The following is a 22946-nucleotide window of genomic DNA, read 5'->3' on the forward strand; positions in this document are numbered from 1 at the left end:
AAAAAAGAAGGCGTAACCTGAACAAGGACTGTTAAGAGAAGTTGGATGTGAGATGAATATTAACCGCAAGGTAATGTGAAGTCAGCAGACATTCAAAGAAGCAAGACTCAAGCATCCCCGTTGTTAAGTCGACAGCTTTTTTTATTGTTTTTGTGGCTTGCGGTGGTTGCTCGCTTTAGTGCAATCCTGATGTTTTCGTGGGTACAGTGGTGATGCAATCAACTTTTGTTTGCAGCGTGTTCTCACATGGGACAAAATGTCACGTTCATTTATTGCTGTCCTTGCTGTTTTTCATTTCATTGTGTTTTTCCATATATTTTTTTCCGTCAGGGTCAGTATCACTCACTCTGAAATGCGTTTGATGCCCTCATAAGAATCACCGTAGTCCAGCGGTTCCCAACCCCCGGGCCGCAGACCGATACCGGTCCGTGGGTCATTTGATATTTCGGAAGCTGAAAGATATTTTATTTTGAAAAAAAAAACTGATTCTCCGTTACGTTTATCTACAATGTGTCACAAGGCGTGCTTCTCGGTCACGTGATAGGTTACTGCTAAAATGAAACTCAGGAGCTCGCAAAATTAGTAAAAAACAAACATCTTTGAAAAGTATCTTTAGGAAAGAGACAGAAGAGGAGCCGATGACTTTCAATTCAAAGAAGGCTACATTTAATAGACAGTATCAGGATTTCCAACTTAACATACGGATTTATCTCAACAAGAGATTCGTACGCACCGAGCCCACTCTGCATAATATGCGGCGATGGTGAGTCGTATTTTTCATGCACTTTGTATTTGCGGTGTATCTTATTTTGAAGGCACTTTTAAACGTTACCATCGTGACCAGAGAGTGTTGCGGCCAGATAGGACGTTCGTCGTGTCATGATTCGTGTTTATTGTTATGTTTCGAAAATACCACAGTTTTCATGCAGGTCAAATCGTATTATTTTGTTGTATTTTTCCCGCCGTTGTATTCATAAGGCCGCTCCCTGAAAATATTGTCTGACATTAAACCGGTCCGTGGAGCAAAAAAGGTTGGGGACCGCTGCTTTTGTCATCAAGTAGCCTGACATCTTTGAGTGTAAGACATGTGTTGATGACTGAATTGCCCATCAGCGTTCATGTGAGTGCGAGTGGTTTTCCAGTTCAAGTTGTATCCCACCTTGCCAGTAAGGCGGCTGGAATACGCTGCAAGTCACTTGTAAACTGCCAAGTAATTGAGTTTAAAGGAATTGAAAGGGATTACCTGACGAGGTCGCTTGGCTTTGGCGTTTTTTTTCTCGCTCACCATCTTGGGTGGATGGCATTTGACTGTATACATTTGAAAACACACTCCACGGTTGCTCTTAAAATGGTGCACTCTAGTTGTGTCGTCGGATGTTAGAACAATGCCTAGAGAGAAAAAGATCAATGTTTCTTTTGGATAATTAGTCACCTGGGCTGGGAAACAATAAAAAAAAGTGTCATATTATGTCTAAATTAATGACAAGCCGCTTATGTTTTGGACTCATGAGCAAGCTAGCTAGCAAGCGGACGAGTCCAATGTTAGCCTAAAGCTAACGTCTCGAGACAAACCCCGATCGCTGCTATTCGTGTAAGCCATCGGTGTCAAACTCCAATTCTCGAGGGCCGCCTTTCCTGCATGGTTTCCATTTCTTTCTGCTGCAACACGCTTGGATTCAAATGATCAGCTCATCAGCAAGCTCTGAAGGAGTCTGATAAAAGTCCTGATTTGTATGCAAGACTGCCTTTTGCACTGGGAAAAAAAAAAATCACAATATGGGGTGACTTTTGATTGTTCAAACCCTTTGTGGTTGAAGGCTAGAACGGGCATTGAGCATGGATTCGTGAAATATATCAAGGTACTGCGATACAAATTGGTTAAAAACAAACAAACAAACAGACATATGCATGTGTTTTGTACATATTGAAAATGGCATCTTAGTCATAAATCTGGTTAGGAAGTCCTCTGCAGCCCCCCCCCCCCCCATAAACATTTGTGGCCGCCTGCATGATTTAAATTACATGTCTCTGCAAAAGATGTTTGCTTGTTGAAAATACTGTCAAGGCGGCTTAATGGGTCATATTGGACGTATTGTCTCTGCAGGGGGGCGGGGGGGGGGGGGGATCAGCGATGTGCAGCCGACTTTACCCAAATTTAACCCATCAGTGTCGATTGCCGCAGCCTGAAAGTAACAATTCTATGCAACAGATGAAATGTCTCCTTTGAGGTTGATGTCACACATGATGCACGACTGGAGATTTTTTTATTTTATTTTTTTTGGAGTTGGGGGGGGGCGGGGTCACTTTGATGGGTCTCATCATTTGCCCGCATGTTGTCTGGCAGCGGCTCAAAGCAGCGGAGTTGACAGAAGGTAATCCTCGCCATGTGAGGCCTCGGCCCCGCTGTGCAGGAGGCGGGGTGTGCATCATTGAGACCTGTGGCTGCTATAAAAAGAGGAGAAGTTGCAAGTCACCCAACTTGAAGCCGGCACACATTTTTTTAGGGGGGGTTGGCGGGAGGGGTGGGGCTGGGCGCATGATGAACACCATGAAGGCCGTCAAGAACGCGCTGGTGTGCCTGGTGCTTCTGCCCCGCTTCCTGCTGGCCGCTCTCATGTTTTGGCTCCTCGACTTTCTGTGCATCCGGAGGAGGTTTTTCCTCCGGATGAAAGAGCGGGAGGAGAGCGACACCATGGACCCTCCTCTGTGCATCTCCGACTCCAACCGCTTTTTCACGCTGGACTCCCTCAAGGCGGTGTGGCACGGACACAAGCTGGACCTCCTCAAGGCGGCGCACCTCGGCCGCGGCGCGCCCAACACGGAGGTGGTGCGGCTGGAGGACGAGCGGCGCGGGCGCATCCTGGACTTCGCCCGCGAGAGGAGACCGCTCATCCTCAACTTCGGCAGCTGCACTTGACCCCCCTTCATGGCGCGCCTCAAGGCGTTCCAGGGGCTGGTGCTGGACCACGCCGACATCGCCGACTCGGTGCTGGTGTACATCGAGGAGGCGCACCCGTCGGACGGCTGGGTCAGCACCGACGCGCCCTATCAGATCCCCAAGCACCGCTGCCTGGAGGACCGGCTCCACGCGGCGCAGCTCATGCGCTCCGAGGCGCCCGGGTTCCCGGTGGTAGTCGACGGCATGGAGAACCCCTGCAACGCCGCCTACGGCGCCTACTTCGACAGACTCTACATCCTGCAGGAGGGCAAGATCGTTTACCAGGGGGGCAGGGGACCCGAGGGCTACCGGATCTCCGAGCTCAGAGACTGGCTGCAGCGGTACCGGGAAAGGCTGGTGCGAGGCAGCAGTCTGGTCATTCATGTGTAGACGCACGCGGAGCTGCTAGGAAACAACGGAAATGCTGCAAATTCGGGGTAGAAAAACTCCTCTTCAATCCTACTGTAGTATTTTGTTTGTGTGTGAGTCTCCCTCCACGCCGTTTTTTTAAAAATATACTGTACCGGCAAAAAAAAATCGAGGTTAGTTTGCGTTTGGCTCGCGATGTGGACAAGTGCGCGTCACTGCGTGCGCTCCTCGGTATTGTTGTGAAGTTCGGTTCTGAAACGGCGTACGTCCGGAGAACCGGTACTGATGTATGTGATCCCGAGGAGCTTCGATTGCTGCTCTCTTGTCCATATCACTTTTTTTTTTGTATATATAGACCGTTTGTGTGTACGTGCGTACGTGTGCTTTTATGCGTATATTTTTTCATTCAATAAAATGTCTTCATCTACCTCTACGCGCTGTTGCTCATTCTTGCGATGAATAGCTGTTTTCTTTTACTTGACGTCAAGCTGCTGGTTCTAACACGCCACTTTGTATTTATAGAAACGAATGTTTTCTTTTCTTCTTTTTTTTTTTGCATACGCAAACAAAACAACGAGTCCTCAATTTCCTGCACCATGAGACAAAACAGATCTATGCATGCATTCCTGTGGAAATGTTCTTTACCAGGGGCACTTATTGGAGTTATTTGTGGAAGTACAGACAATGCAGAAGACTTTTTCATGAAAAAAGTAACATTTTTGGGACGGTGGGGGCGGGGGGGGGGGGGGGGTTACACTGGTGTATTTTTAAATGCCTCAAATAGCAAATATGTGTGCAGTACAACTAATCAACATAAAATAAATAACAAACCATTCATATTTATCGATAACTGCACATTTAAATTATTGATAATTTTAGTATTCTGAAATAAATGTATTTGAATTAAAGATGTTTTAAAATAGTTAACCATTTTAAAATATGTATTTTCTAATCAATTCATGTGAATTTAATTGTTTTCAATCAACACTGACTGTTGCTGTTACTTCATCAATACATATTTTACACGCATAAATATACAGAAACAAATACACATTTTCAGGATAAACACTTTGTCATATTCACATTTTGACAAATATTCTCACGTTTTCAAATAGTGTGCATGCATTAAAAGAAATGCATTGTTTTTGAAAGTGACATTTAAAAAAAATTAATTTGTTTTCTGAAATATATTAATGCAACATTCTTAATCAATACCTATTCTGTGTTTTATATATTCCAAGCCATACTGTGTCAAGAAATCAATCTTGAGCTGTCCTTTTATCAAACAGACTTCTTTAGGAAGTGGTGATTTTTCTACGTGAGACGTATCCCTAATATTTTGGCCCTCTCAAGATAAGTCAAATGAACTTCCCAGTATCCAAGAAACCCCATGAGACAGTGCAAACCACACATGAATGAATATCTCACAACCGAGCATTGTTCTCTTTGTAAACGCTTCTCCTCTGCACTGTGCAGGAGTACCTCATGTATATTTGCAGCGAACAAGCCGCATTCTCCTTAGCCTTTGTACCACTTACAACTGAATCCGGATAATCACACACGATCCTATTAATGTGAGTGATATATTGACAAAATGTATCGGAGACTTTACTGATTTAAATCCCACCCCCCATCCCCCCTCCTCTCTGCACATACACACACACTGGCCACCAGCAGCACCTCCTAAATCAGCATCAAGTAGTTGAAATGTTAATTAGCCTGCTGCACACGGCGCCTGTCTTGTGTTTCATGCACATTCTCAAGTCGGTTGAGGTTTGACACGAATCGGGCTCCTGAGGTTTAAAAATATCTGCATTGGTGTTTGATTCAAGCAGTAACTCAAGACAATCCCGTCTTTGGCGTCTCCCACAAACCAAACGCATTACTCCATAAACCAGAACATGTCGTTGAGCGTAAGCTAAGGTGAAAAGAAACTGACCAAATCACGAAAACCACATCATGGCTTGATGTCAGTTTATGCATTCAGCGCTGTGTGTTGTGACAAGAACAAGGCAGATGACAATGAATGGCCTTAATTGCAAAGCAGAAGTGGCAAAAGGGCTCAGTAGAAGTACAGAAATGTGTGTAAAGGACTGTTGTAAAAGTAGAAGCACTCATTCAACTTTTGTACTTGATTAAAAAATAACAAATAAATCAAAAAAGTATCGACTCTGAAATGAAATTCAGTACAAAAGTTAAAAGGATTGGGGGTATTTCCCACCGTAACTTATACAATGCCGGTTTTGATCATTTAACACAAAAACAAAATTCTCACACACACGCGCACGCACGCACACACTCACAGAGCAAAGAGTTTTCTTCTTTTGCTGAGGAGAAGGAAAACAGAAAACAAGCCTATACTATGGGATAGAATGTATGGATATCTATTTTCAAATGTAATAAGATAAATAAGAGTTTCTGTCCTATAAATCACATCTTGCACAATTTGTAATTTCAGTTTTAAAGTACAGAGTGCCAGATTTGTGTTTGTTTGAATGGCCACAGTGTTTCCTGTGACAGTTTTGATCATCGACAGTGCCGCTCTCTGTGACCAACCAGAAAGTCGATGAATCACTTGCTTCTTCTTTTCTTTTTTTCCCCCAACGGCGGTGTCATAAACAACAAGGCCAACTCAGTCGCTTAAATCATATTTGCGTTGGATGCAAAAGATGACATGATGATGGGGCCGTAACATATTTGAGTCTGATGTTGAAAACAGAAAATAAATGTGTTTAAAAAAAGAAATTCAATGGAAAAAAACCTCACAACAATTGCGATATATTTTTGTTCAACCACAATGGGGTGTGTGGCAGTTTCAAGAATCAGTAGTGTATACAACGATGGAAATGACAAAGTACAGATTGTTCTGCGGAATCCTTCTAACTAACGAACTAACTAGACAGCTAAATACCTGTAACTACTGGCTACCTAATTTACACACGACTACATTATTAGTACTGTAGTGGCATAAATCAAAATCAATCAAAAGAAAAAAAACAAAAACAAGATAATTAATAACTAGCTACCCAACTTGTTAACATCAGAAATAAAAAACTACAACAATCTGCTCAATTAAATCACAAACTAGCTCGACTAGACTAAATTTTCATAACTAGCTTGCTGTCTACTCATTAACTAAAATTCAATCAAAATACCATAATAATCCTGTTTATTACTAACAAACTATCTAACTGGCTAACTAACTAACTTACTCTTTTTGCTGACCTGCTAAATGGATATCATCACTTAATGAATAAGAACATTGTTTGCTAATTAGTAACTTACTAACTAGACAACTATATTTGTTACTACTGAGCTGCTACTAGCATTTTGTTCACAGATTTACTCACTCAATAAGTCTTTTATTTATTTATTTTTTTGCTTACTTACTCACTAGCTAGCTAATGAACTGCAGAGCTAAATTACAAAGTTTTGCTAGCACGATAACTAACCCTCTAACTTGCTAACATGGTTGCTTACTTTTTTTAAAGGAAACTAGAGATGTTGTTTTCTTAGATAATGAAAAGCCACCTAATTTGGTAACTACAATCCTAAGTGGCTAGTAAGGTTGCGAGCTTACTTTTTTTGCGAACAAGCTTAATATCCACACAACCTGCTGACTGAATAACTAAGTTGTTTGCTAAATAACCAATGACTAGCTGGCTAACTTGCAAACTTATTGACCTTTTTCCCTGGCAAAAGTCACTAGCTACCAAAGATTTTCAACTATTACTGTCACTTTTTTTGCTAAATTACTAGGTACCAAACTTGCTGACTGGACACAATCGTTTTGTTGACTAGATTACTAATTGACTGACTTTTTTTGAGTCATGAAATTACTTCGTGAAAACCTATCTAACCTCTCGCTAATTTGCTAACTCTCTATCTCACTTGCCAACCAGCTAACGACCTATTTTTGTTTGTTTGTTTGTTTGTGTGATTGTTTTTTTTTTTCCCCAAGTGATCGTCCTCGCCATGTAACACATTAAATACCGGTAATTAAAAACATGGACAAAAACATGATGGCTTGTGTTTAGACGCTTAACCCTCGGTAATGAAGTAAATGTTTCAATTTGTGTTTGATGCCGTCTGAGTGTGAGTAAAGTGTCCCGACTGCACTGCTCATCTGGAAATCATTTGAAGTGCTGGGAACAGACAGATGAGAGTGGGGTGCCAACCTAAGACGAAGAATACAGTAACTCGATCCAATGTGTGCACCCCTCAAAGGAAAGCACTCTGGATTCTTTCCATGTGCATGTTGCACCCACGCATGTTGGGTCTCATCCGTCACGGCAACGGGTTAAGGGTTAATGTGTGCTGCTCCGTTTTGACTTGTAGGCTATACTCGACAAGAAGTTGAGCAATTTGATGGAGAGGGCCCCTCTCGAGCCTCCAGAGATCATAAGTAGACACATGAAAATGTGTGGCGGGGACCCTGGGCCCTGCCATACAAAGCTCTCTGTGTACATGTTAACAGTTAAACACATTCCTAATGCTCCTCCTTCACAGTACATGGAAAACACCCTGAATGAGACCCCCGAGAAACATGTTCTGATTTGTGGTGAGGTCAGTCCGCCATATCGGGCGAGGAAGTGCTTTGACGCATTTTGCCGAATGCAGAAGTAGGCTGCACATAATGTCAACTGGGTTGCCAGGTGAGCATGTTTGAGTTGGTGACTTTAATTGGTTTGTGGTTTTTCAGTTCAGTGGCATTTGACCGGATCGCTCGGTTTACAGCGGGCCTGACACCTTTAATTGAAACGTTTACCAGCTCGTGTGTTGCATCATTTGTTATTGATATCTCAGAACCTAGCTTTGATCCGAACCCTGTGTTACTTACACAGGGTTCATAACCTCAGGTTTAACACCAAAACCGACTAGAAACCCTCACTATGTCAACTCCTGACTCACTCCTGACCTCAATAAATAGCAAACTCTCTCAGTGAAAAAAAAATCTAAACATGAGTTGAATTAAAGAAAAAAAAATTGAAGTCATTTGTGAAAAGTAATATTTCTGCTGATGTAAATCATTAATTTAATGTAGTCAGTTTTTTTTCCTGTAAACTAATTTCCAACCAATTATTTCAATAAATTGTTTGGCTTTCAAACTTTATGCAAGTCATCCTTTTTAGTTCAAGGTGAAAATGTGAGAGATTAAGAGGTCATGACCTGTGAAATTTCGAATGACTAACCAACCAGTCAGCCACCATGCCATTCTTATTTGGTGCTTTTTTTCCCCCCCAGCCAAATAGTTTAGATTGCCTTAAGGAACAGCTGGTAGTCCACCCTCAAACAAAACACAACTCTATGTTTCTGCAAATGTGGGGAAAAAAGACAACCAACAAAGATCTGCAATTTTTTCACAAATTAAAACACTTTGTTAAAGGACCCACTTTTAATCTGTGAAATAATTACTGCCATTTCATGGTTGCCTTTTTCAGTGATGGGGGAAAAAAATCCATTCAATTAAATTTCATATTAGTTGAATTATTGGTCTAACTACAGATGGTAACCGTTTAGCACATCTACCTCATTGTTCCGAAGTCGTGGGTTCAAATCCATGTTGTGTCACTCCTGTCCTTTCCCACATCTTGCACGGATGTTTCTCCTGTTACTCCCATTTCCAACCACATTCCAAATTTGTGCATGCTGGGTGTATTGAAGACGTAGGTGTGAATGAGTGAAAATATGTCAAATTATGAAAACTTGAAATCTTTATTTGCAACTTTAAAAACATGTTCCAACAATCAAATGCAGTATGGTTTAAAAATAAATCTAAAATTTGAGGTTAAAATGAAAGGATTATTTGCGTTAAGCAGGAAGCCAATTATTTTAATTTCGGGCCACTTGAAATAATTGTTTTCCTTCAATTTAAGAAATTAGTTTGCATGAAGTTTAAAAAAAATTCAGGTTTGCACGAATGAATTCTTTGCGTAAATCAAAATGAAAATACAAGGTGTGACAGATCACGTCAATAAATAAATATGTTCATCCAACAGAAAAATACCACGGTAGAGAAACTGGCACCGAGGGACCTCATTTGGTATACGATGACTGTACGGAGGACCCTGGCAATGAATAGGTGACATCTTGTGGTTGCAGTGGAGATTACACCCAAACGTTTTGAACCATTCATTGAAAGATTGTATGTAAAACAGACTTGGTTAATACCACAGTATCCTTAAAGGGGCACTTGGGCTAGGATGGTTAATGTTTCTCTCAAGCTCAATTTATGCATAGTTTTAAAATTAGGAATATGATATTAGCTTGCTTTTTCAATTTTATCAATTTGTTTTGGAGAACCCAATAAATAACGAACGACCTGAAAAACGCCCTCCGGAAATGAGCAATATGGCCACGCCCCCTCCCATTCATTCTCCATTCAAAATCATTGTAAATATATCGACAATAATATCAAAACTACAGGGATCAATCGGACCCAAAATGTATCATCTGTGACATCTCTACCCACTCTAACCTCTAAACAAAATTACAAAACGATTAGCCTTTCCATGGCTTGTTAAGAGCGAATGAAGAAATGAGCAGCTATATGCAAACACAATGCAATCTGAGAGGTCTTTTTTGTAAGATTAATTTTTGGTAGGTTGTTATATATTCGATTTTAATCTATAGGTGTTATCTTGGCTTACTTTTTTTCTTTTTTATCCACAGCCACTGGGCTCACACGTGGGTGTGCTGGATTTTACAAAATCAAAAATTTCCTCCCTGTCTGGTTATATGGAGTGGAAGAAAACATTAGCGTTGCTAAATGTCCGAAAACTACGACCAGTCGCCGCCCAAATTCAGAAGGCACAGTTATGCTGTTATCCACTTCAACTTGTAAAATAAAAAATGTTTAAAAAAAAAAAAACAGCCTGAAGTAGAGAAGAGTAGGAATGTGCCTATGAATTTTGGTCACGACTGGCCACCATTTAAAACACGAACACAAGCCAGGACGAAACCAAATTACATCATAATATGATAATGCTTCTATGACATCGAAAGGCTGAGATGACAAAAAAAATACCACAAACAAGCTACAATCCGAAAAGCTGTGTCTGGTAAATCTCATCCCCAAAAAAGCCTTGAAATCACACATATTCTTTTAGGGGGGTGAATTTTCGCGCTGACACCATTATTACCGACAGCAATATAATATAAGTGCCAATGTTCAACACAGCCACGTGTTCCTTGAAACATGCATAATCTTTCGTCATTACAGTAGACTTCCTCCCAACATTCGTAATATTGACTCTCTTTCCATATTCAAAACCCAGCTCAAAACCCACCTATTCAGACTTGCCTACCCGCCTTAAATCTTTCTTTCTTTGTTTATTATTTTATCTGTGTTTTACTATTGCTCTTGGTTGTACAGTGTCCTTGAGTGTTATGAAAGGCGCTTGCAAATGTGATGTATTATTATTATTATTATTAGACTGAAACAATGCCTTTATGCAAACATAAAGCTTCTCAATGCTTTCTAGTGAAGTGTCGGTCGCAAACGAGCCGGTACAAAGAGCCAGTCAAACCTTACTATACATGGTCATTTTTTTCAGGTTAACTCGAAAATTAAATGTTAATAAGGCGTTTTTAGCCGAAAAAAAACGACCTTGTATATATAGTAAGGTGTTTTTAGACGAAAAAAATGACCATGTTTAGGAAGGCGTTTTTAGACGAAAAAAACGACCATGTTTTTAGTAAGGCATTTTAAGCCGAAAAAAAACAACCATGTACAGGAAGGCATTTTTAGCAGAAAAAAACGATCATGTATAATAAGGCGTTTTTAGCCGAAAATAACGACCATGTATAGAAATGCGTTTTTAGCCGAAAAAAACGACCATGTATAGTAAGAGGTTTTAAGCGGAAAAAAGCGGCCATACATAGTAAGGCGTTTTTAGCCGAAAAAAAAGACCATGTATAGGAAGGCATTTTTAGCTGAAAAAAACGACCATGTGTAATAAGGCGTTTTTCACCGAAAAAACCGAACATGTATAGTAAGGCGTTTTTAGCCAAAAATAACGACCATGTATATAGTAAGGCGTTTTTCGCAGAAAAAAAACAACCATGTATAGTAAGAGGTTTTAAGCGGAAAAAAACGGCCATACATAGTAAGGCGTTTTTAGCCGAAAAAAAAGACCATGTATAGGAAGGCAGTTTTAGCTGAAAAAAACGGGCATGGATAGTAAGGCGTTTTTAGCCAAATAAAAAAAAACGACCATGTATAGTAATGCATTTTAAGCCGAAAAAACCGACCATGTATAGTAAGGCGTTTTTAGCCGAAAAAAACCAACCATGTATAGGAAGGCGTTTTTAGCCAAAAATAACGACCATGTATAGTAAGGTGTTTTTCGCCGAAAAAAACGACCATGTATAGTAAGGCCTTTTTAGACGAAAAAAAAGGCCATGCGTTTTTAGCGGAAAAAACCCCCGCCATGAATAGTAAGGCGTTTTTAGCCGAAAAAACGACCTTGTTTAGTAAGCCGTTTTTAGACGAAAAAAACCGACCACATATAGTAAGGAGTTTTTCGCCGAAAAAAAAAGACCATGTGTAGTAAGAAGTTTTTAGCCGAAAAAAATGACCATGTATAGTAAGGCGTTTTTAGCCGAAAAAAACGACCATGTTTAGTAAGGCGTTTTTCGCCGAAAAAAAGGACCATGTTTAGAAAGGTGTTTTTCGCTGAAAAAAACGACCATGTATATACAGTAAGGCGTTTTTAGCCGAAAAAAACGATCATGTGTCGTAAGGCGTCTTTAGCCGAAAAAAAAAACGACCACGTACAGTAAGGCCTTTTTAGCCGAAAAAAACGACCATGTGTAGTCAGGCGATTTTCGCCGAAAAAGACGACCATGTATAGGAAGACGTTTTTAGCCGAAAAAAACGACGATCTATAGTAAGGCGTTTTGGGCCGAAAAAAACGACCATGTATAGTAATGCGTTTTTAGCTGGAAAAAAAACGACCATGTAAAGTAAGGCGTTTTGGGCCGAGAAAAAAAACGACCATGTATAGTAAGGCGTTTTTAGCTGAAAAAAAACGACCATGTATAGTAAGGCGTTTTTTGCTGGAAAAAACGACCATGTATAGTAAGACGTTTTAGCCGAAAAAAACGACCATGTATAGTAAGGCGTTTTTAGCCGAAAATAACGACCATGTGTAATAAGGCGTTTTTAGCCCCCAAAAAAATGACCATGTATAGTAAGGCGTTTTTAGCCGAAAAAAACAACCATGTATAGTAAGGCGTTTTTAGCTGAAAAAAAAGACCATGTATAGGAAGGCAGTTTTAGCTGAAAAAAACGGGCATGGATAGTAAGGCGTTTTAAGCCGAAAAAAAACGACCATATATAGTAAGGCGTTATTAGCCGAAAAAAACAACCATGTATAGGAAGGCGTTTTTAGCCAAAAATAACGACCATGTATAGTAAGGCGTTTTTCGCAGGAAAAAACGACCATGTATAGTAAGGCCTTTTTAGACGAAAAAAAAGGCCATGCGTTTTTAGCGGAAAAATCCCCCGCCATGAATAGTAAGGCGTTTTTAGCCGAAAACCCCCCACCATGTATAGTAAGGCGTTTTTAGCCGAAAAAAACGACCTTGTTTAGTAAGCCGTTTTTAGACGAAAAAAACCGACCACATATAGTAAGGAGTTTTTCGCAGAAAAAAAAGACCATGTGTAGTAAGAAGTTTTTAGCCGAAAAAAATGACCATGAATAGTAAGGCGTTTTTAGCCGAAAAAAACGACCATGTTTAGTAAGGCGTTTTTCGCCGAAAAAAACGACCATATTTAGTAGGGCGTTTTTAGCCCAAAAAAACGACATAGTATAGTAAGACGTTTTTAGCCGAAAAAAAGGACCATGTTTATTTAGAAAGGCGTTTTTCGCTGAAAAAAAAACCACCATGTGTAGTCAGGCGATTTTCGCCGAAAAAGACGACCATGTATAGGAAGACGTTTTTAGCCGAAAAAAAACGACCATCTATATATAGTAAGGCGTTTTGGGCCGAAAAAAACGACCATGTATAGTAATAAGTTTTTAGCCGGAAAAAAAACGACCATGTAAAGTAAGGCGTTTTGGGCCGAAAAAAAAAACGACCATGTATATATAGTAAGGCGTTTTTAGCCGAAAAAACGACCATGTATAGTAACACGTTTTTAGCCGAAAAAAATGACCATGTGTAGTAAGGCGTTTTTAGCCGGAAAAAAAACGCCTTACTACACATGGTCATTTTTTTCCACTAAAAATTTCTTTCAAAAACGCCTTACTATACATGGTCGTTTTTTTGGGCTAAAAACGCCTTACTATACATGGTCGTTTTTTTCGGCTAAAAATTTCTTTCAAAAACGCCTTACTATACATGGTCGTTTTTTTTGGGCTAAAAACGCCTTACTATACATTGCCGTTTTTTTCAGCCCAAAACGCCTTACTATACATGGTCGTTTTTTTCGGCTAAAAACGTCTTACTATACATGGTCGTTTTTTCCAGCAAAAAACGCCTTACTATACATGGTCGTTTTTTTTCGGCTAAAAACGCCTTACTATACATGGTCGTTTTTTTTTTCGGCCCAAAACGCCTTACTATATATGGTCGTTTTTTTTTCGACTAAAAACGCCTTACTATACATGGTCGTTTTTTTCGACTTAAAACGCCTTCCTATACATGGTCGTTTTTTTGGGCTAAAAACGCCTTACTATACATGGTCGTTTTTTTCGGCTAAAAATTTCTTTCAAAAACGCCTTACTATACATGGTCGGTTTTTTTGGGCTAAAAACGCCTTACTATACATTGCCGTTTTTTTCAGCCCAAAACGCCTTACTATACATGGTCGTTTTTTTGGGCTAAAAACGCCTGACTATACATGGTCGTTTTTTTTCGACTAAAAACGCCTTACTATACATGGTCGTTTTTTTTGGCTAAAAACGCCTTACTATACATGGTCTTTTTTTTCGGCTAAAAACGCCTTACTATACATGGTCGGGGTTTTTTCGGCTGAAAACGCCTTACTATACATGGTCGTTTTTTTTCCGCCCAAAACGCCTTACTATACATGGTCGTTTTTTTCGGCTAAAAACACCTTACTATACATGGTCGTTTTTCTCAGCCCAAAACGCCTTACTACACATGGTCGTTTTTTTTTGGCTAAAAACGCCTTACTATACATGGTCGTTTTTTTCGGCCCAAAACGCCTTACTATACATGGTCGGGGTTTTTTCGGCTAAAAACGCCTTACTATACATGGTCGTTTTTTTTGGGCTAAAAACGCCTCCCTATACATGGTCTTTTTTTTTTCAGCTAAAAACGCCTTACTATACATGGTGTTTTTTTTCCGGCTAAAAACGTCTTAATATACATGGTCGTTGTTTTTGGGCTAAAAACGCCTTACTATACATGGTCTTTTTTTTTCGGCTAAAAACGCCTTATATACATGGTCGTTTTTTTCGGCCCAAAACGCCTTACTATACATGGTCGTTTTTTTCGGCCCAAAACGCCTTACTATACATGGTCGTTTTTTTTCCGGCTAAAAACGCCTTACTATATGTGGTCGTTCTTTTTCGGCTAAAAACGCCTTACTATACATGGTCGTTTTTTTCGGCTAAAAATGCCTTACTATACATGGTCGTTTTTTTTGGGCTAAAAACGCCTTACTATACATGGTCGGGTTTTTTTCGGCTAAAAACGCCTTTCTATACATAGTCGCTTTTTTTCGGCTAAAAACGCCTTACTATACATGGTCGTTTTTTTTCGGCCCAAAACGCCTTACTATACATGGTCGTTTTTTTCGGCTAAAAACGCTTTACTATACATGGTCGTTTTTTTTTGGCTAAAAACGCCTTACTATACATGGTCGTTTTTTTCGGCTAAAAACGCTTTACTATACATGGTCGTATTTTTCCAGCTAAAAACGTCTTACTATACATGGTCGTTTTTTTTCCGCCCAAAACGCCTTACTATACATGGTCGTTTTTTTCGGCCCAAAACGCCTTACTATACATGGTCGTTTTTTTTCGGCTAAAAACGTCTTACTATACATGGTCGTTTTTTTCGGCCCAAAACGCCTTACTATACATGGTAGTTTTTCTCAGCCCAAAACGCCTTACTATACATGGTCGTTTTTTTCGGCTAAAAACGCCTTACTATACATGGTCGTTTTTTTCGGCTAAAAACGCCTTACTATACATGGTCGTTTTTTGGGGGTAAAAACGGCTGACTATACATGGTCGTTTTTTTGGGCTAAAAACGGCTTACTATACATGGTCGTTTTTTTGGGCTAAAAACGGCTGACGATACATGGTCGTTTTTTTGGGCTAAAAACGCCTTACTATACATGGTCGTTTTTTTCCGGCTAAAAACGCCTTACTATAGATGGTCGTGTTTTTTCGACTAAAAACGCCTTACTATACATGGTCGTTTTTTTCGGCCCAAAACGCCTTGCTATACATGGTCGTTTTTCTCAGCCCAAAACGCCTTACTATACATGGTCGTTTTTTTCGGCTAAAAACGCCTTACTATACATGGTCGTTTTTTTGGGGTAAAAACGGCTGACTATACATGGTCGTTTTTTTGGGCTAAAAACGCCTTACTATACATGGTCGTTTTTTTTCCGCACAAAACGCCTTACTATATATGGTCGTTTTTCTCAGCCCAAAACGTCTTACTATACATGGTCGTTTTTTTCGACGAAAAACGCCTTACTATACATGGTCGTTTTTTTTGGCTAAAAACGCCTTACTATACATGGTCGTTTTTTTTCGGCTAAAAACGCCTTACTATACATGGTCGGGTTTTTTTCGGCTGAAAACGCCTTACGATACATGGTCGTTTTTTTTTTCGGCTAAAAATGCCTTACTATACATGGTCGTTTTTCTCAGCCCAAAATGCCTTACTATACATGGTCGTTTTTTTTTCAGCTAAAAACGCCTTACTATACATGGTCTTTTTTTTTTTTGGGCTAAAAACGCCTTACGATACATGGTCTTTTTTTTGGGGCTAAAAATGCCTTACTATACATGGTCTTTTTTTTTTTGGGCTAAAAACGCCTTACAATACATGGTCGTTTTTTTTTCGGCTAAAAATGCCTTACTATACATGGTTGTTTTTTTCGGCCCAAAACGCCTTACTATACATGGTCGTTTTTTTTTCGGCTAAAAATGCCTTATTATACATGGTCGTTTTTTTTCGGCTAAAAATGCCTTACTATACATGGTCGTTTTTTTTCGGCCCAAAACGCCTTACTATACATGGTCGTTTTTCTCAGCCCAAAATGCCTTATTATACATGGTCGTTTTTTTTCGGCTAAAAACGCCTTACTATACATGGTCTTTTTTTTTTGGGCTAAAAACGCCTTACGATACATGGTCTTTTTTTTTTCGGCTAAAAATGCCTTACTATACATGGTTGTTTTTTTCGGCCCAAAACGCCTTACTATACATGGTCGTTTTTTTTTCGGCTAAAAATGCCTTATTATACATGGTCGTTTTTTTTCGGCTAAAAATGCCTTACTATACATGGTCGGTTTTTTTCGGCCCAAAACGCCTTACTATACATGGTCGTTTTTCTCAGCCCAAAATGCCTTATTATACATGGTCGTTTTTTTTCGGCTAAAAACGCCTTACTATACATGGTCTTTTTTTTTTGGGCTAAAAACGCCTTACGATACATGGTCGTTTTTTTTTTCGGCTAAAAATGCCTTACTATACATGGTTGTTTTTTTCGGCCCAAAACGCCTTACTATACATGGTCGTTTTTTTTTCGGCTAAAAATGCCTTATTATACATGGTCGTTTTTTTTCGGCTAAAAATGCCTTACTATACATGGTCGTTTTTTTTCGGCCCAAAACGCCTTACTATACATGGTCGTTTTTTTGGGCTAAAAACGCCTTACTATACATGGTCGTTTTTTTTTCGGCTAAAAATGCCTTATTATACATGGTTGTTTTTTTCGGCCCAAAACGCCTTACTATACATGGTCGTTTTTTTTTCGGCTAAAAACGCCGTACTATACATGTTCGGGTTTTTTTTCGGCTAAAAACGCCTTAATATACATCAGGGGTGTATAACATACGGCCGGAACCATGCCCGCAAGGAGGCTTGATCAGGCCCGCAGGATAATTTAAAGTGAAAAAATGCACAAAAGACACAGAATGAATATTTTTAATGAGGTGCAATTCGTGGAAAATCCGCTAGGGGGACACATTGTTTTGATCAGGAAGACAACAGCAGCCTCAGTCTGTCACTGAGACAGACCCAACACAGCAGACGCTATCAAGGACATGTGAATATTTATTCTTTACACATATTATAGCACTCTCCTGAGTTTGTCAGGTGTAGGCAGGGATTACATTTAGATTCATATGCTTGTGGTTTAAAAACTCCTTTCTTCATAAATCTCGTTTAATCTTAAAAGTGCATTACTATATTTTTCAAGACCAATTACTTGTTAAGGTTTTGTGCCTTTGTACAGTCATCGGGATCAGCTGCAATGCATATATGTGAATCATAAAAGTACATTGCACATTTGTTTGTTTGAAATCTATCTCCTAATCTCAGGATGGCATTCTGAAGGCAGGCAGTAGGAAATACTGGCGTGGTCAATGGGTTATGGGTGAGGTTGGAGTGCCGTCACATGGCCCACGAGAGACGCCAACCGTCTCACCAATTATATTGTTTTTTTAACCTTCAAAACCTTGTTTTCTTCGGCTAAAAACGCCTTACTTTACATGGTCGTTTTTTTCGGCTAAAAACGCCTTACCATACATGGTCGTTTTTTTCGGCTTAAAACGCTTACTATACATGGTCGTTTTTTTCTGGCTTAAAACGCCTTACTCTACATGGTTGTTTTTTTCGGCTAAAAACGCCTTACTAAAAACGCCGTACAATACATGGTCGTTTTTTTCGGCTTAAAACGCCTTACTATACATGGTCGTTTTTTTTCCGGCTAAAAACACCTTACTATTCATGGTCGTTTTTTTTCGGCGAAAAACGCCTTATTAAACATGGTCGTTTTTTTCGGCTAAAAACGCCTTATTAAACATGGTCGTTTTTTTCGGCTAAAAACGCCTTAGAATATTTGGTCGTTTTTTTCGGATAAAAACGCCTTACAATCCATGGTCGTTTTTTTCGGCGAAAAACGCCTTACTTTACATGGTCGTTTTTTTTCATCTAAAAACGCCTCACTATACATGGTCGTTTTTTTGGGCTCAAAACGACTACCTATACATGGTCGTTATTTTCGTCTAAAAACGCCTTACAATACATGGTCGTTTTTTTCAACTTCAAAACCTCGTGTGGTCGGCTGCCTTTGACTACATATAAAAATTTTGAAATTTTCGCAGCAGAATGGCCGAATGGTAAAAGACCTCGCGTGGTGATCAGGCGAACCAAGCTGGTAAAAATTCTCATTTCAACAAGCCTCATTTCATTATTCAGAGTTGAAGGAAGATTGTTCTTGGGTCCTCCGTGCCACGAGAGGGAGTAACCTGCTCACCGCCAGAGTCCACCTACAAGCACAGACCTGCAGGCAACACTTTTTGCTCTTCTTCCTGTTATTCACAAGGTGCTGAAGTCAAACTTTGGGCCAGCCTGAAAAGTAGGAGACATTTACACTCGTTCAATGTACCATCATGACTACTTTTTTTTCTCCCCCAGGCAGCAATAAACATGATCGGCTTCCTGCTGTCGAAAGACCCAACACAGAGTCTATCTCCCTGGTAAGTTTCATGCCCAACACATCTTTGTCTGCACAAGAAATTGACTTTCGTGTAACTCACGGGTGCCTTTCCTCTCAGGTCAACACACCTGTCCCATGTTCTTCTCAAGAGCTGACCACATCGCTGCCCTGCACCAAGCAGACTGCCATCCAACTTGCAACTTTTTCTTCTGCTTTTGTGATTGTCTACTCTGCAAAAGAAATAAACCTTGATTACAAAGAACACTTCAACTCATCTTCATTTTTAAACACATCACCACAATCTAACTTAAAAAACAAAAGTATTTTCAGTTTTTTTCTTAACTTTTTTCAAAAATGTCTTTCCAAAATTTTTTTCCCCCTGGATTTTCTTTTTCCAGGCAGAAAAATCCAGGAAAGTGGGTGCGGCCTGGCTGGAATGATGGCTGATGATTCGCTGATAGCTGTGAAAGTGGGTGGAGCATGACGATAACATGCTGTGATTGGTGGTAAGGGGGAGTTGTTATGCAAATTAGGCGTTCTCTGATTGGCAAGCTTTTTGGGGCGTGTGTCTGCAAATTTAGAGTGATCTGATTGGTCAGAACTTGGAAAGTGGGCATGGTTATGCAAATGAAGGCCCCACCGCGATTGGTGGATGTCAAATTGGGTGTGGTTTGGGGCGGACATTGCAGCACTTTTTCAAAGTCCCACTTGAGTCTTGAGCTCCGACTTGCACTTGGGTCACATCAGACAGTCTTTTGACTGTTCCCGTGGGTTTCACATGACCCAAAAGCTCGATTCCTGGAGTTTCAAGTCATGTGGAGACCCACGGGAACAGTGAAAAGACTGTCTGATGTGATTGAAGCGCAAGTCTGAGCTCAAGACTTCAGTCTTTGAAAAGGCGAAAAGGAGGTTGAGGATGGATTTGTTCATGAAAAGCAAAGACTTGAATTCAAGTTGAGCAATTTATTGGACAGAAAAGCGAACATGACAATATAAAAGCATTTGACCAGTCAATCTTTGTGTGGGCCAGTTCAAGTTGCACGCACACAAACACTGACGACAGGCCTGAGATGGGAGCATGTGCTTGACCACCTCATGCGTGATGTCACTGACATCTCATGACACACCAAGGGGGACATGAGCACATCCGACTTCTCTCACTGAGACAAAAACTAACTGCCGTGTACTCCACAACAACATGATCACACTCTTCTGGTCAAGTTTTTAAATGACATTGAAGTGGGCCAAGTTAGTCATATTTATGTATATATCATATATACAGTATATGCATACATAGACACATTTTTAAACTAACTTGGTCCACTTCAAGGTTTAAAAACATATTCCAGAAGTGCTTGATGATGCTCGGGTTGTCTATGTGGAGTTGACACTGTTGTGCAGTACACGAAGCAGAAGACTGGCGGGCACACTCACCTCCACTTTGTGGTGCAACGTGACATCAGACATCAGCTCTTCAAGCACACCACACATCTCAGTACTCACGCGTGTCCAAATGTAGGTTGGCGTCCCTTACGCATGTCCTCCGAGTCTGGCGGCTGCGCCTTTGGCCCAGTAATCTGACTAATCTGGTCAGGCAGAAAAACAAAAGTGGAAAGTCACACAATGTAATCCATAAAAAAAAGTTGTTTCTTTTTTTTTTCTTTTTAATTTGACTCTTTATTCGTAAAGTGGCAGACTTTTACTTTCAACCCGTCCATTTCCAAACGTGCCCGCACTCGCAAAGCATCTGTTTGAGCGATCCACTCGCGGCTCTCTCCCCACATCTAAAGTACAATGAGCAACCTCCTTTCGAAAAACAAATGAACAAAGTCACGGGTGCATTTGTGGGAATAGTTCTGAAACAAATCCGTCCCCCGATGTGAAGCCATCACACTTCCACTGCTGATAGCAGCTTTGGTGTGGAAAACATACAGAATAGTATTCAAGTCAAATGCTGTTCGCGATTGCTTTTTGATTGACAGCTGAGGTCTTATCGTCGGTGGTGTGCTCGCTCACTGCCCCCCTTTGCTGACGTTGTTTTTTACGTTGAGTCACAACAACAAAATTAAAGGAGCAACGTGTCGTAATAACGCTTCCCAATTGTCTACACCAATACACTCAGAGATAAACTGCGAAGTCAGTTTAAAATGTTAAAATTACTCACTGAGAACAGAGCTTGTGGACAGCGGGAAATCTTGCTCATTGAACCGGATGTGGTACCGTTCTTGTGCTTGTACTTCTTCTTCTTCTTGGTGAATGGATGTCTTTAGTTCATATCGCCCCCTACTGTCCGGGAAACCACAAAGGCGTTTGGCAAGCAATCTGAATCTAATTTACAATACTAGCCAAGCGTGCAAAAACACTAAACACTAAATTAGGGCATGTCTTGAAGAACCACAGATTTCAAGGGCAGCTGATCCACTGAGCTCGTGGAAATACCGAGCTTCCGTCTACGCCCGTTTGATCAAAGTAATGGAGAGTAGATTGTGTATTGTAGCAAAATCCGTCCCGTCAGAGATGGTGTTCTCAAAGACTGGACAAATTGAAGTACACTGTATTCCAATTTGAAGTATTTAGTTTTGTTGACTGCAAATTTAAGCTTATGTTTGTTTTGTTCACTGCTGCTGTTGCAGTTAATCCTCACTATTTTTGTTATGATGCAGCATGTTTGATTGTTGTTAGTTGAAGTTTAATTTTATTGCTTGTTTATTGTTTGGAGCCTTTTTAATGTTCAATAAAATTAGTAAAAAGCCATTTCTTGGCTTGATAATTGTTGCTATTTGCAGTCAGTAGAGTGCAATATTTAGTTCACCAAGCCATTTATCAAAATGTATGCTAAATTTGTCATAAATATTTAAAAGAAAAGCTAAAGTTAAAAGAGCCGTTTGAGAGCCAAAAAGAGAATGAACCGGATCACCGAAAAGAGCCGAAAATCCCATCACGAATGCTTTCCAGTACATGTATTTTTTTTATCACGTATGTTGTGACAATTTGTCCACTAGAGGGAAACAAAGACCGGAACTTGACTTTTCGAATTTTCTCCCCATCAGTGTGCCAACCACGCGTGGAGAGCAGTAGAGTAATCAATACTTATTAAATAATGTTTGTTTTGCGAATTAGCTCTCTTGAAATTGATTTGACATCTCATCTAGATGCTCAACCGAATGTGATTTGTAGACATAATCTTGTTAAAAAGCTTGAAAGGTGCAACGAGATAAAGTGCAACAAGGTGATAGATAGTAGGTGGCGTAAAAACCTGAGGTCGAGATTTCAATTACATCAAGCGCTGATGGACACTTTTTTGTTTGTTCTCAAATGCATTTTTATTAAAGACGACGTACAGCCAGTAAAAATATTCTCAGACAAAAAGCACAACAGCAAATACAGATTTTAAGATTATAAGAACCTTATAGTTGCAGTAAAAGCAGAACATTGAATAGAGCCCACCGTATTAAGATTAATTATGGATCAGTATAAATGTTCTAAGCATGGCTGGATGTGTACTAAATCGTTGTATTGTTTTTTTTAATATTTTGCTCAAAAGGAAACTTAAAATGAAAAAAAATCCTGTTTATTAGAAACAATTAATTTATAGAATAGCATACCAGCTGTTGATAAGTTATCATCCTACATTTGTTTTCTTCTTTATACAAATGTGTCCCAATTTCACCTGTTACATTTTTATACAACACAATACATCTTTATTTCTATATGTTGCCCCTTTTCTTTGCACATCATCACCATTTAATTTAAAAGCTTTAAATTATTTGCACAATGCCCACTTAAGTGTCAATTACTTATACACGTCACTCACTAATATCGTCCTTCATTTAATGCAGTCGCGTTTCTAAAACAGCGCACATTACGAGAGGGAACTGTTTTGAAAACATATGACTCTGCCTGTGTATACAACCACAAACACATTTATTTGTCACTAGCTCATAAATTGGATTTTTTTTTCCATGCAGTGTGCTGCACACAG

General features: G+C 39.8%; 1 protein-coding gene and 1 long non-coding RNA gene across 2 annotated transcripts; one reads left to right on the forward strand and one right to left on the reverse strand.

Moving 5' to 3' along the window:
• The first annotated feature begins 2500 nt into the window (after window positions 1–2500).
• Window positions 2501–3740, forward strand: dio3a (iodothyronine deiodinase 3a). The gene has a single exon (XM_086127387.1). It carries the CDS (start codon window positions 2537–2539, stop codon window positions 3326–3328), a length of 792 nt encoding a protein of 263 aa, XP_085983513.1. The 5' UTR covers window positions 2501–2536; the 3' UTR covers window positions 3329–3740.
• Window positions 3741–17434: 13694 nt separating this feature from the next.
• On the reverse strand, window positions 17435–21206 carry LOC147196379 (uncharacterized). Its single transcript, XR_015102721.1, has 4 exons — window positions 21129–21206; window positions 20468–20550; window positions 19093–19194; window positions 17435–18876 (listed from the first exon to the last, which is right to left on the reverse strand). It is a non-coding gene; the product is annotated as an uncharacterized LOC147196379 (long non-coding RNA).
• Between the last annotated feature and the right edge of the window lie 1740 nt (window positions 21207–22946).

Source organism: Hippocampus guttulatus, chromosome 13 (assembly GCF_054856545.1).
Source record: "Hippocampus guttulatus isolate MCC_2025c chromosome 13, RoL_Hgut_1.0, whole genome shotgun sequence".
Lineage (NCBI taxonomy): Eukaryota > Metazoa > Chordata > Actinopteri > Syngnathiformes > Syngnathidae > Hippocampus > Hippocampus guttulatus.